Source organism: Eublepharis macularius, chromosome 1, assembly GCF_028583425.1.
Source record: "Eublepharis macularius isolate TG4126 chromosome 1, MPM_Emac_v1.0, whole genome shotgun sequence".
In the NCBI taxonomy this organism is placed as follows: domain Eukaryota; kingdom Metazoa; phylum Chordata; class Lepidosauria; order Squamata; family Eublepharidae; genus Eublepharis; species Eublepharis macularius.
Genome location: NC_072790.1, coordinates 99,421,320 through 99,435,515, shown reverse-complemented (window position 1 = coordinate 99,435,515; position 14,196 = coordinate 99,421,320). Strand labels below are relative to the sequence as shown.

The window sequence follows — 14,196 nt, the reverse complement described above, 5'->3', positions numbered from 1 at the left end:
CCCGAGGGCCGTAGCTCTAGCGCTATAGTGTTAAAGCATGGCAACAATGTACTTATTCCCCACTTTAATTTTTTAAAAAGGTAAATCTGTAGCCCTTTTGGTTGTGGAGTTATAAGGAGAAACATTCATCCAGTGTGTTTCTGCTTATAACTCCTCAACCAAAAGAACTGGACATTTGCTTTAAAAATAAAAAAGCCAGAAACGAGTATACTGTTGCAGTAGATTATTATATTGCTATAGTGATATAGTTATTGTTGATTTTTTTTAAAAGTCTGAAAAAAGTCTTCCAGTGGCAGAGAGGGAAATAACAGCCACAGAGGTGTATGACACAGAAAACGCAGGGGAAACTTCCATGGATATCCATGGATATTGTCTTGTCCCTGCAAATACCTCTGCATTCACAGAATCAACAAGAGCTACATGGAGAACCATTTCTGTGTGGAAGCAGCCCAGGCCATAAATAATATCAGTAAATTTAGCGAATAATGGTAGTTGAGTAAAACATAAGGGATTGAATTTAATATTATATGAAAGTTATATATTATAGAGAATAAGAGAAAGTTAAAGTGACTGAGAAATTCAGTTCCTTCACACTTCTGCACACACAGAAGGCTAGACACAAGGGACTCCCTTCTGCTAAGTGAGAGGTTTCATTGACAGAAGAAAATCTTTCACAAATTCAATCCAAATCCTTCCTTGGCTTTTGTTTGCATCATTCCACTTTTGGGGGAAGGTCATAATACAGAATTCTTTTTTCCTTTCCAAAAGTTTTCTCTCAGTGGCTAACCCCCAAAAGGACAGGTGGGGAAATTCTAAAAAGAAAAGCCATTAAACAGTTGAAGTATTGGCCTTTCAGCCCCTTCTCTTCTGCTCGTGGTGATTCTTGATGGACTCTGTGGGGCAGAGGAAAAGGTTTGGAGGAGATGGAACACAATCCCAGCTGAAAGAGCAGCCGTGATAATGTTTCCACACTGGTGTACTTGCTGCAAATGCACATATCTGCATCTTTTGAGAATAGCAAACAAAACCTTGCAGACAGAAACATCAAAGTCTATCAGTGGAGTCCAACGACCTGTGCTGTGTGCTAAGTGTCAGTAACTGCGAGGCCTACCTGCTGATCAGCACAGTGCTAAAAAGTTTATTGGTGATGTCACTGGTTGGAACTGCTAAAGGTGACCTGGATTCAGTCCCCAGCCCTCAAAACAAGGGATCGGGATTCGGGACTGATAGAGCTGACACTGCCAAGCATCTGTTCTGTATCAGTCATATGATCCTAATCTAACAACTGAAATCAGGCATGCAAGCATAAAGAACCTAGTGATATGCATGATTCCTGATACTATAACAGGGTTGGATCCAGCCAGCATTATTATTCAATCTTGTGGAATTCACCTTCTCATCCCATATGGTTTTTGTCCATGCAGGTCTTGTGATTCCCAGCAGAGGCCTTTTGGGTGGGGGATCACTTGTCCTTTTTTCTCCAGTGGAAAAGCTGATCAGATCTAATTCACAGAATCTGGGAGCATCCACGTGATGTTGTTGTCTAATTATCCATTTCCCCCATCCTCAGCATTCTGTGATTCAAACTTGGTTTATTATGCTCTTTTCTAAAAGAACACGGTCCAGGCAAGTCAGCTTGTAATCTGGACAGGAAGGTGCACAATATTTAAAGGTCTTGCCCACATTGGTACCATTTATTTATTATTATTGTTGATTATGCATTTAAAATGTTTATTGCTGGAACTCAAGGTGACTTAAATAAATAAAAAGTTTAAAATCATTCTCAATAGACGCAGAAACAAGGTTAATTAAAAGCAGGCTTAAATAAAAAAGTCTTCAGTTGCTTCTGTGTACCCACCAAGTGAGCTTTTTTAGCTGATGAGACAGTCAGGAGTGCTTAAATCCCAGGCAGCAATGTATGGGGAAAGATAGTTCTTTAGATACCCCAGTCCGAAGCTATATAGGGTTTTACAGACTAGAACTCACTTGGAATTGTGCTCGAGGGCAGATTGGTAGCCAGTGTAATTTCTTGAATTTGGGGGTCACGTGCTCCCAATACCTGGCCCCACCCAGCATTTTAGCTGCAGCATTCTTCACTAGCTGCACCTTCCAGCCACTTTTCAAGGGTAGCTCTAAACAGAGTGCATTGCAGTAGGCCAGCCTAGATGTAACTACAGCAGGGCCAGTATGCCCATGGAGGCCAGGTAGGCGGTTGCCTTGGTGCGAGGGAACTGGAGGGGCACCAGAGGGGGTGTCGGGGGCTGAGGCACGTGCAGCGAAGCTGGCATGACTGGGCTGCAGCTACTGCTGTAGCCAGCCAGCCCTGTGCTGCTGCCCCAGCAGCAGCTCGGGGCTTCTGCGCCCGGCTGGGGCGCGTGGCAGTGGCAGCGGCAGTGGCATGGGGCTGGCTGGCTGCAGCTACTGCTGCAGCCAGCCATTCCAGCTCTGCTGTGCACTCCTCCGCCCCCACACGCCCCAGCTGGATGCAGAAGCTGCGAGCAGCTGCTGGGGCGGCGTGCGGAGCACAGAGAAGCTTCCGCGCGCCGCCCCATCCATCTCGCGCTGCGTGATGACGTGAGGTCATCACACAGTCAGTGGTGTGCACACGCACAGCTCGCGCGCTCGTGGCTGCGGGCGCCAGAAACTCTGGTGCCGGCCCTGAACTACAGCATAGGTTACTGTGGCTAGATCTGGATGAGCTAGGAATGGGCTCAGCTGACACGCTAGCTGAAGCTGGGCAAAAGTACACTGAACCACAGCAGCCATCTGGTTTTCTAAGGTGACTGCAGTGTTGAGCTACACTCCCAAGCTGCAAACCTGGCATTTCAAGGGAAGTATAACCCTGTCCAAGATAGGAGAGATCTCAAGTTCCCGTGCAGCTTTTCTACTAACCCAGTGAACTTCTGTGCTGTCAGAATTCAATTTCAACTTGTTCACCCTCATCCAGCCCATTACTAACTCCTAGCAATTGTTCAAAACAATTGTTCAAAACATCAACAACATCCTTGTAATTAGATGGAAAAGAAAGGTTGAGCTTGGTATCATTTGCATATTAATGATACTGCAGCCCAAACCTCCTGATGACCTCTCCTAGTGGCTTCATATAGATATTAAATAGCATGGGGGATAAGATTGAACCTTGCAGAACCACACAGACCAATGGCCAAGGGGCAGAGCAGGAATCTCCCAGCACCACCTTCTGAGACCAGCCTCTCAGATAGGACTTGAACTACCAGAACAAGATTGTGGCATTACTTGTGCACTGGATCCACCTGTCATAGCTACTGTAAGGACCACATAAATGATCCCTTGATGTCTATCGTAAACTAGTCACTAACTCAAGGCACCTTCCTACGGCCACTCAAAGAGGCAGTCATTCAGTCACTACTTAAAAAATCATCCCTAGACAAAAATAATGTGACCAATTATCGCGTAGTCTCTAATCTGCCCTTTCTAGGCAAAGTGAACAAGAGGGCAGTAACAGACCAAGTCCAGGCCTTTATAAACCAATCTTGCACTCTGGACCCTTTTCAGTCTGGTTTCAAGCTGGGCTATGGCACAGATGCCTCTGGAGGTTTTAGTTGATGATCTCTGAATGTAGACAAAGGCCATGCTTCTTTACTGGTCCTCCTGGAGCTATCTAAAGCTTTTGATACTGCAGATCAGGCCACCCTGTTGAGATATTGAGAGGCAGAAGTGAGTATCAGGGGATGTGCCTTGAACTGGTTTAAATCATTCCTCACGGAATGGAATCGAAAGGTTGTTGTGGGCGACCAACTGAGGGAGGGAGTTATTTTGCAGGGTTCCACAGGGCACAATCTTATACCTCATGTTATGCAACTTCTATATAAAGCCTTTAAGAGATATAATTTGTAGTTTTAGGATTGGATGTCATACATATGCAGATGACACCCAGCTCTGTATCTCACTATCCAAATTCCGAAGTGATTCAGTAGAGGTCTTGAGTTGCTGCCTGACTTCTGTGGTCAAATGGCTAAAAGTGAACAAATTGAAACTGAACTCAGACAAGATGGAAGAGATGCTTGTTTGGAAAGTGGAGATCATGAAGGACATTGTGCTCCCCACTTTTGATGGGTTAAATTGACCCTTCATGACTCAGTAAAGAGCCTAGGGGTTATACTGGTTTCAGCAGTGCTGCTACAGAAGCATCTTAATGCAACTGCAAAAAATGCCTTCTTCCAAATCAGTCTAGCCTGGAATATGGCTCCCTAACTTGACACAGCTGCCACCTGGATCAATGCCATGGTAACAAAACTAGACTACTGTAATGTACTCTACATAAGTCTCCCCTCAAAGGCCACTTGGAGACTCCAGTTAGTGCAGATTACTGCAGCTTGGTTATTATCAGGAGCTTGGCAAAGCATGCATATTACTTCCATTCCAGAGTTACTCCACTGGCTACCTATCAATTACTGGACTCAATTCAAGGTATTGGCTATCACTTACAAAGCTCTTCATGGCCTTGGTCCCTCATATATCTGGGACCATCTTTTCCCTATGATCCCATAGCAGCTTTGCTTATCTTCAGGTGCCACCGTGCAAATGGGCAAAATCAACAAATGCATGCACACACACATTCTCTATAGTGGCTCCAATCTTATACAACAGCCTGTCTGAAGAAATCGGGAAAGCTCCCACACTTCTAGCTTTCTGCAAACTGTGCAAAACCGAATTATTCAGGATGGCTTTTGTATGCAGGTAGGAGGACTATACTATAACAAAATGGCTCAGAATGATGCTTTGGTCAATGGATAGTGACTGTAGATTATACTACCTTGTACTCTCTGTTGCTGTAAGTATGCTCCTACTAGATAATTTCTCCATTGTTTAACACGTCATGTTTAAACTGCTTATGCTTTGTTTCAGTATTATTTCGTTCTATATAAGATTTCTGTTGCTTACACTTTGTATTGTTTTAGTTTTAGTTCTCTGTCAGATTTCTGCTTGGTTACACTTTGTTTCAGCATTGTTTTAGCTCTGGATCAGGTTTCAGTTTGTTTTCAAATTTTCCACTATCCAATATCCTATTGCATTGTTTATTGAATATCCCAGCCATAGATCATATTGACTTATACTACATAATCCACCTTGTGTCTCAGTGAGAAATGTGGACTATAAATATGGTTAAAATGGCAGCTGATGGAGAAAACTCCTATGTGGATATGCCATTGTAGCACTGAATACAGAATGGAGAATCCCAGCTCTGTGGATGCAGTCTGTTACTACATGCCATGGGCTCTGTGCCAAGGGGGAAGAAATAACAGAAATCATTCCTTTCTTTAAAAAGAGATAAATAGAAATCTGTTTTATCCTGTCTTTCAGTTATTTCTGTTCTTTCCTGTCAAGCATACAATTTGGGACTATTGTGGTAAAACAACTTCATGGGATGTTCTGTTTAAGCAGGGCAATGATTAAATAGTTGTAAATTCTTTTCTAATGCCATGCTTGCAATATCAACAATTATGGTTATGTTTTAATGCATTTTACAGAATGGGGAGACGACCTGTAATATGGTTTACAAGTACCGGACAGTTTTTATTTGGTATTGCAGTGGCATTCACATTTGACTACTATAGTTTTGTGATTGTCCGTTTCCTCCTTGCAATGGTAAGAACAAATGTTTATTCTTCCTTTCTTTGTAAAACAGAATTCCCTTAATGCACCAAAAGTGCATGGCTGCAGTCCTCAATCCTATTATACCAAATTATTTGAACCCGGACTAAATAGATTTCAGTGGGATTTCAATAGACCAATTCAATCGAGTAACAGTGCAATCGTAAACAGAGTTAGGATATGTAGAGTGTAATTGCACTGTAAAACAAATTAAATCTAAGAACCTCACTGTGTATATGTAACTCTTCACACACAGGAACTACTTCTTGTTTTATCTGTAGATTTTATCTGTGCCTATCCATTTTACACAAGTTGATATAGAACACACCAATGTATATGGCACAGCTGAGCCAAAGCTAAGCACTAATATCAGCCACAGAGTTAAGTATATACATCTCTGTTTTGAAATCAATGGGACTTAAATATTTACTATTTTGTTACACCTGTATAACACACTTCCCTTCCCTTAGAAGCTCATTGATTCATAAATCTTTTGAGCAGCAGAAAATACTTGTTTAACACACTTTCAGGTAGCAAGGGCAGTGGACTTGAGATTGTCCTGGGTTTTGCCTGTTTTGAGGTTAGCCAGGCTGAGAAAACCAATCAGGGGGTTTCATAACCAACTCTTGAAACAGATGAGCTGCTGAAATACACATATCACTGGATAATCCTGATACCTTTTAAAGCTTATTTTGCACTGCAGTATTTTGGATTGTGGCTGCAGGGCTGGGGGGAGAGAGAGACCAGGTTGTAACCCTTTCACCACTGTACTCTTTCTTTAGTTGCGAGTGAGGCCACTGCAGTATTATAGCCCTGTCAAAGACAAAAGGTTGACTAAAGAAGGGGATCAGTTCTTTCCCCCTTTAAAAGACTAATGAAAGTGTTTTGGCCTTAGTTTTGATTACAGAAACTGCATCTATGTACGGAGTGGAATGGTTCCCCCCCCCCTCCCGTCCCCACATTGTCCTGATCTGATTGGGGATGGGTGCAGCTATAACTGGAGTCTAACAGACTAATGCAGATCTGTGGTCTCAGTTATGTCTTGTTGGACCCTGACAAAGATTAGAGCCTGATCCTGGTCTAACACTCTAGCCACTTTGCTATATTAGCTCTTGTTGGTTGAAGTTTTTAACATTAATCTTTGCCTTTTATTCTTGTAATACAAAGACTGTGCACTAAAAACATTTTTCTTTCTCTGTTCCCCCCCCTTAGGTTTCAAGCGGTTATCTGGTTGTAGTGTTTGTTTATGTGACGGAATTTATTGGCATAAAGGCTCGCACGTGGGCATCCATGCATGTCCATGCATTTTTTGCTGTGGGGATTATGGTTGTGGCCCTGGTAGGCTATTTGGCTGCGACCTGGTGGGTCTACCAGATATGCCTTTCCATAACAACTCTCCCCTTTGTCTTGTGTTGCTGGACACTCCCAGAAACTCCCTTCTGGCTGCTCACGGAAGGAAGATATGAGGAAGCCCAAAAAGTAATTAATGTAATGGCAAGGTGGAATAAAGTAAGCACTCCTTGTAAAATTTCTGAACTGTGTTCACTCCAAGGCGATCTAGTCAGTAGCACAACTGGTGATAATGACCATTCTCCCATGAAGAAGCACAACATCTTAGATCTGTTTCGTAACTGGCACATTGCAAGAAGGACCATTACAGTTTGGCTGGTTTGGTTCACTGGGAGTTTAGGATATTATGTATTCTCCCTCAGTTCCGTGAACCTTGGAGGCAATGAATATTTAAATCTTTTCCTCATAGGTAAATATTGTTTGGTATAATTTACTTGCAAACGAGATACAATCATTTATTTTATAAATGTCTAGTGATTGTTACTATCATGAATGATTTCCAAACTAGGCCCAGTTCTCCCATGCAAATTGCAATATATCAGCCATTTCAATTTCAAATGCAGCACTTCACCTGCATGGTTGACCACAGAGATAGCGCTGTGCAGTCGAGTTGCAGGCAGCTTGACTTAGGGCTTTTATGCAAAGCTGTTCAGAAACCTGACCACACAAAAGGCATCAGCCAGGTCAACATCTGTTCAGCATTGCATAGGGGTGTGTAAATGTGTACCTCTATACACCCTTATGCCCAGTCTCCTATATCCTTCCCTCTCATAGAGAATAGAAGAATCTTGAAAATAAAGAATGCAGGCCAGCCTATATCCCTTTAGGACAGCATCTTAATGGACTTGGAAGCGAGCCCTAACAACCAAGCACTGGTGCATACCTGTGCTGGCAAAGAGATACAGAAATAAGGATAGAGGGCCTCTGAGAAACTGGACAGCTTTGTATAGGGGGTTGTGTTGTAGCACAAGTATCTGTGCCATAACCTCTGAAGCAGAAGACAGGATTGAGCTGCCACATACCTTCCAAGTGGCATTATCAGTTGATATTTTAGGGATCTGCTTAAGAAAAATTAATGAAGAAGCTTTTTTATTGCAATACATAGTGAATATGTTCTGGCTGTTGTTATTTGTGAAACTGTTAATTTACAAGACTGGCAAAATATCTTTAGAAGAGATGTGTCAAACTGGTTGACCTCTCTGAGCTACACACTCAAGGGATGAGCCAGCCAAACTAAAATACTTTCAAGTCCAAGTTAAGCACGAGAACCAGTCACTTCTGTTGAAATGAACTAGATATCAAAGTATTTCAGTTTGTTTGATAGGCTTCTCTGTTGCTTGGATGTGTTTAGGATTAGGATGGAAATAATAAAAGTTCCAGTTACCCAGCAATCCTGAGGGGGTTTCTGTGTGTATTTATTTAGGTCACCTCTTAATTCATTTAGGCAATTGTGCCTATTAAAGGCAAATGAAGCTTGTGCCTCTTTAAACTGCTGCAGCATATATTTTTTTTGCCGGTAACGGTTTAACACATGGAAAATTGGTTATTAGTAATTAGTGTGTGCATGCAGCATTTTTCCTAAGTGGCAAATGAATTGCACATTCATTATCTTAGCCATCTGTACAAGACTGTAAGGCAGACTGTCATTATTATCCCCACATTGCAAATGAGGAGAGCTGAGCTATCACATTGTGAATGTATGGCTGGTTTCAGACTTGGGCTTCCTTGAGCAAATGTATGCTATTAGGCACTACATGATGCCAAATCTTTTAAAGAAACAGCACTATTTTATAGACAGCAAATCAAAATTATGCAAAGCATAAAAATAGCTACGGGTTATGCATTTTAAAATAAAGTTCATTGCCTAATGGCAGGTGCTGTGGAACTTCCTGCATATGTCATCGCTTGCATAGGAATGGACAAACTGGGAAGAAGGAATACGTTGATCCCATTCCTCATATCAAGTGCTGTGATCTGTGCTCTGTTAATGTTGATACCTCAGGTTAGTGCCTTGCACCTGTATCCTCTTGAGAAATGCACAGCATACACTGCATCTTGTTCTGCAGTGCAAGGAGCTCAAATCCACCCTGTGATCTGCCTGTTCAATTATGAAAGCTTACGTGTATGCATTGGGTTCGAATGATTGTGCTGTTTAAGCTGACCTTGAAAGGCTCAAAATACCTTCAGCTATGTTGTGGAAATTAATTGTCCCCAGGCCATTACATCCCCTCTCAGCCCAATTCTCTGTCATGCAGCTTGATGCTGCTGCTATGGTGACGGTATCTGGCTATGGTGACGCTGCAAAAACCCTAAGATGATATCTTGGCTTGGTTGGCTCAAAGGATTGTCACTGCAACCAATTGTAAGCCATTGCTGATGCTGCAGCTTAAAATATTGGGCCAAGTACTGTAAAACGTATTAAGTAAATAGTCACAATGTTCCATGTACAGAGCAGATCCAATACTAATTCAATATCCCTTTGCAGAGGGTGACATTGTGTATGCTTAGTTGGAATTTAATAAATAAAGCTGCAGCCTTTGGCTTCACAATACGAATTCTAAAATCTTTATAAAAAATGTTGTCCTTTCATGATTGAATACAGAGCTTGAACTAAATAGGCTAATAAAAGAAAACATAAATTATGAACTGTTATCCATGTGAGCAGATTTCATAGTGTTAATCATGCTTATGATCTGAATAGTCTGTCCACCTTATGGAATGGCTTGCCTTAAGAGGTCAGAAAAACTCCCCTCTCCCTGGCTTTCCACAAACTATGCAAAACTGAATTATTCAGGAAGGCTTTCTTACCCAGGTAATAGGACTGTGTTGTAAGGAAATGGTTTAAGGAGATGATTTGATAAAGAAATAGGGACTGTAGACTATACTATTGTACACTGTCTGCTATTGTCATTTATTATGTCATGTCAAATTGCTTGTTTTGTTTCAACATTGTTTCAGCTATGTATCAGATTTCTGCTTTTTTTCAAAATTCTGCAGTCTACACCCTATTGTATCATTTACCGAATGTTGCAGCTGTTGATCGTATTAAATTACGCTGCATAATCTGCCTTGAGCCTCAGTAAGAAAGCTGGACTAAAAATAACGTAAATATAAAAATCTGGAATATAATGGGAGGATTGCTTTATAAATTTTGTTTTCTTTTAACAGGATTTCAGAATACTAAATATCATAGCAAATATGGTCGGGAAGTTTGCAATAGGTGTTGCGTTTGGCCTTATTTATCTGTATACGGCAGAGCTTTATCCAACAGTTGTAAGGTAAGGGAAACATATTTTTCCTTACAGTTAGAGCTGTGGGAAAACCTGGCAGTCTTTGTTTAAAACAAGTGGTCTGTTTACTGCTCAGGTCCCTTGCTGTTGGAAGTGGAAGCATGATGTGCCGTGTAGGAAGTGTGGTGGCACCTTTCTGTGTCTATCTGTCAAGTGTTTGGATTTTTATGCCACAGGTAAGTGTCTATTTTACTAGGCTTGCCAAGCCTGACTGCGTCAGCCCTCTACTCAGGCAGACAGGTGCAGAAACTGCCTCGTGTGCTTGCAGGACACTTGTACTTCTTTCCCTTGTGGCCTATATTGTTTGTATTTTTTTCTTTGTGAGCCACTTTGAATCATTGTAGGTAGGTATACCTATAATTATATATTCAAAAGTGCAAGTTTACTGGGGACTTGCATATGAAGCTGCCTCGTTTCATATTATATAATTGGTCCATGCAGTTCACTGTTGTCTACTATGACTAATAGCAGCTATCCTGGGTCTCAAGCATATAATGTCTTTCCCAACATCTGAAATCCTTTAACTGGGGATGTCAGGGACTGAACCTTGGACCATCTGCATAAATAATACATCTACCCCTGAGCCCCAGCCTTTATCTGTGTATATTGCTCAACTCAGTGATCACACTGTAGAAGTCAGTGCCTTGAGTGCTCATTTAAAAGAAAAAAGCATGTTTCTAGCTCTTATAGTAAGATAAACTTGAAAGTGTGTTGGCAACGTTAGCTTCGTTCTTGAATACTTGAAGTAGCTGTAAATATGTGCAGTTTCCACAGGTGTGCGTATTCCTACCAATAGATCAACACGTTTTTCCCTTTTCTTTGCAGTTAACATTTTTTAATGAACTGTTTTCTTTCAGATGATTGTTGGAATCATGGCCTTTCTGAGTGGATTATTAACATTGATGCTGCCAGAAACTCTTGGAAAACCACTGACAAATACTTGGGCAGAAGCTACAGAATTGGGTGCCAACAGTGGCACAGAAAAACATCCTGCAGCACAGAGTGGTACAGCATCAGAAAAGATTGAGATGCTGAGCCCAGAGACACGTGGCTTAGACAACTAACAGTGCTGTTTTCATCTTAGTTATCATGTTTTGTATTAAGCTCCTTTACTGGCAGTATCCAATAGCATCGATAGTACATGAGCTGTATTCTATGAACTCTCTTGCCATATCAAGAAAGGAGATATAAAAACAAGACACTTACAGAAAATCTTTTGGAGTTGCTCTGAAGTATCTTGGTAATATTTGGAACAAATCATGTTTATATTAAGAGGTGTTTTGTGAGATTCATAAAAAATACTTGAGCTGTATCTTTCCTGTCCTTCTGCCTTCTTTTGTCACCTCATTTTACAACCCTGTGTTGACAACAAAGGCAGGACTGTGATTTGGTGCCTTCATGCACCAAAGCCTTAAGGCAGAGCTTGCAGAGCAGAGGAAAAAACTATTGTAATTGAGCAGTGATCTCTTTGTAAGTGACAGGTGCAGAGTTAGGCTTTGGATTCATTTCTTAGAAGTCTGGTCATTTAAGAAAAAGTAGGGCTACAACTTCTTATGGAAACCTAAATTTGTAGGGTTTGCAGATGGCGTGCATATTGTTTGAATACCGAATATGATATTCTGTTAACAAAATTCTGTTAGCAAAACAGTCTCAGTCATATCTGCTTTGCACAGGTAAAACCATTGCCTCAAAAAGGTCTTACACCAGACTTCTTTCTCCCTCCCTTCATTTCACTTAAAATCTTAAAACAATGTATATGGATTGAACATACACCTCTACAGGCTTTGGAAGTGACACGAGAATACTTTAAAATAAATGTGCAGACATGCCTTGTGATTGATTACAGTCAACCATTGGATCAGGATATGCTTTCTCTGGATTCATATAAGCCCTGGCTGGGTGGTGTCCTGTTAGTCACAACCACAAATCCCTTTACTCAGTAGTCCATTTTGACCACCAAATAGCTGATGTTGGAGGTTGCAAGACCTGAGTAGACAAAAAAGTATGCAAGCCAGAAGTAGGGGAGTGGCAGTGATGAAAGTAATTGAATGAAAGCACCCCCTCTTATCTACTCATATAGCATCAAGGCTGCTACACTGGCAGAAGATGGGGGAGGGACCATTTCCTTATTGCAGCCTACAATCCCGCATGGCTTTTTCTTCATGCAGGTCCTGTGACCACCAGCACCAGCTTTCTAGGAGAAGGGGAACATGCAGAAAAGAACTGCATCTGGCAGAAGATGGGAATCAACCCAGAGGCCTGAAGAGCAAAATCTTGTCTTTATGATCTTAAAGACTACAAAATATGAGCAGAATACTAAGAGGATTTTATGAATAATTGCTTTGTTTCATTCTGTTTAAACATACAAAATGTGGCATTGTGTGGAAAGTTAGGTAAGCCCCAGGACACTTTGCAGAGCAGGACCTGGCTCTCCAGGTCTTCAGTTTCATGACTGACATGGCAGAGTTGTGGGATATTTTCTGCATATATACATTTTAAGGTATTCATATGACTAGAGGTTTTAAAACAAAGGCCCTTGCCCATTCTCCAGTTCTTGAGGTGTCTGCATTTCTCCCTTCACTGACATGTATCGGCTTCAATACCCGCTATGCCCATTGAGCTTAGGAGGGATAAGGGGGAGGGGATTCATTGCTATTGTGTTATGCTTTGGTTCTCTCAGCACTTCTCTGTACTCTCTGAAAGAGAGGAGTTAGCAAAGAGCCACTTCTGTCTTTCATCTCCTCCCTGACACTCCCTTCAGTTGAGGCCACAGAAGTTTTTTTTTAGGCCTCTTCCTTTCTTAATCATTTATCAATAGCTCCACACCAGCCTCTCCTTCCTGTTTGCCTTTCCTTGCTCTGGAATAGCCACAGCTTCTCAGGATAACATCCAGGGAGGGGGTTCTTCTTGCTACCTTTACAACAAGATTGTTCCACATATCACATGCCCAGTAATATAATCTAGTATGGGGATTGACTAGACCCACAATAGGTCAAAGAAATATTAAGTGGGTTTGATTGTGTATAGCATCAGCTGCCACAACTCCCCTGCCATTTTATAAAGTATTTCTCTTTGAAAATCCAGGAATAGAACACTAGCAAAAAACCAGGGTGAAAATGTAAGAAAATACCATGTATGTAAGTTTTCTACTTCATCCTGAATATGCAACTGAGTTTAAAAAATGACCTCCTGTACGATTAGAGTATATATTGCAATTTATTTTAAAAACCACAAGTACTGGGATATGAAACACTTCAGGGTGATTGATCTTATTAAGGTTGAGGAACATGTGGAGTATGGAGTTCTACAATATAAGACTGAAACCAAAACTCGATCAGTTTTTTCCACTTTTCTTGACCAATCTGATCTCACAGATGAAGGTTTTAATGGATATTTCACTGTATAGAGAAGCAAGCAGCCTAACTTAATGCTAGCTAACTAAAATGTTATGCAGTGCTATACAGCAAAAAAAAAGGGGGGGGTGCTTTCCCAGAGGGTCATTTAAATTACGAGTGGCTCAAAATATAATAAAGTTATTTCTAAAACAGAATACTATGTTACAGTGTTCTTCTGAGACCACATTAAAGCAAAAACTGTTTTGTTGAGTGATACCAGCAAAAAATTTTTAGGCCTGACCGTACAATAATTTAAGTTCACTTATTGTCAGGATGGGCATCTCGTGGAGTGGCTTCCTACATACCACTGTCATTTTCTCCCTACCCTTCACAACCCTGTAACTTTTTCTTCTCAGTGAATGAGGCCAGGCTACTTCAGTGAGGGGTGTGTGTCAGACTCCCCCAGCACTGGGTCAGAGGCTGGCGGGGTGGGGGTGGCACCCTCCAGCATCTCCTTTTTTTGGTCCAGGTATGGATGGACCTCAGAATATGGAGCACGAGCTACTGTGGCACCGTTTCCTCCCTCT

At 41.5% G+C, this 14,196-nt stretch overlaps 1 protein-coding gene across 1 annotated transcript in view; it reads left to right on the top strand.

Annotated features, from left to right (window-relative positions):
* Positions 1 to 13,746, top strand: part of SLC22A16 (solute carrier family 22 member 16) — a 31,227-nt gene extending 17,481 nt beyond the window's left edge. The window contains exons 3-8 of the mRNA XM_055000243.1: positions 5,511 to 5,628; positions 6,847 to 7,393; positions 8,859 to 8,986; positions 10,153 to 10,262; positions 10,351 to 10,450; positions 11,132 to 13,746. Coding sequence (XP_054856218.1) covers positions 5,511 to 5,628; positions 6,847 to 7,393; positions 8,859 to 8,986; positions 10,153 to 10,262; positions 10,351 to 10,450; positions 11,132 to 11,338 — 1,210 coding nt within the window. The 3' untranslated portion in view covers positions 11,339 to 13,746. The remainder of the gene's footprint in view (positions 1 to 5,510; positions 5,629 to 6,846; positions 7,394 to 8,858; positions 8,987 to 10,152; positions 10,263 to 10,350; positions 10,451 to 11,131) is intronic.
* Positions 13,747 to 14,196: the final 450 nt, after the last annotated feature.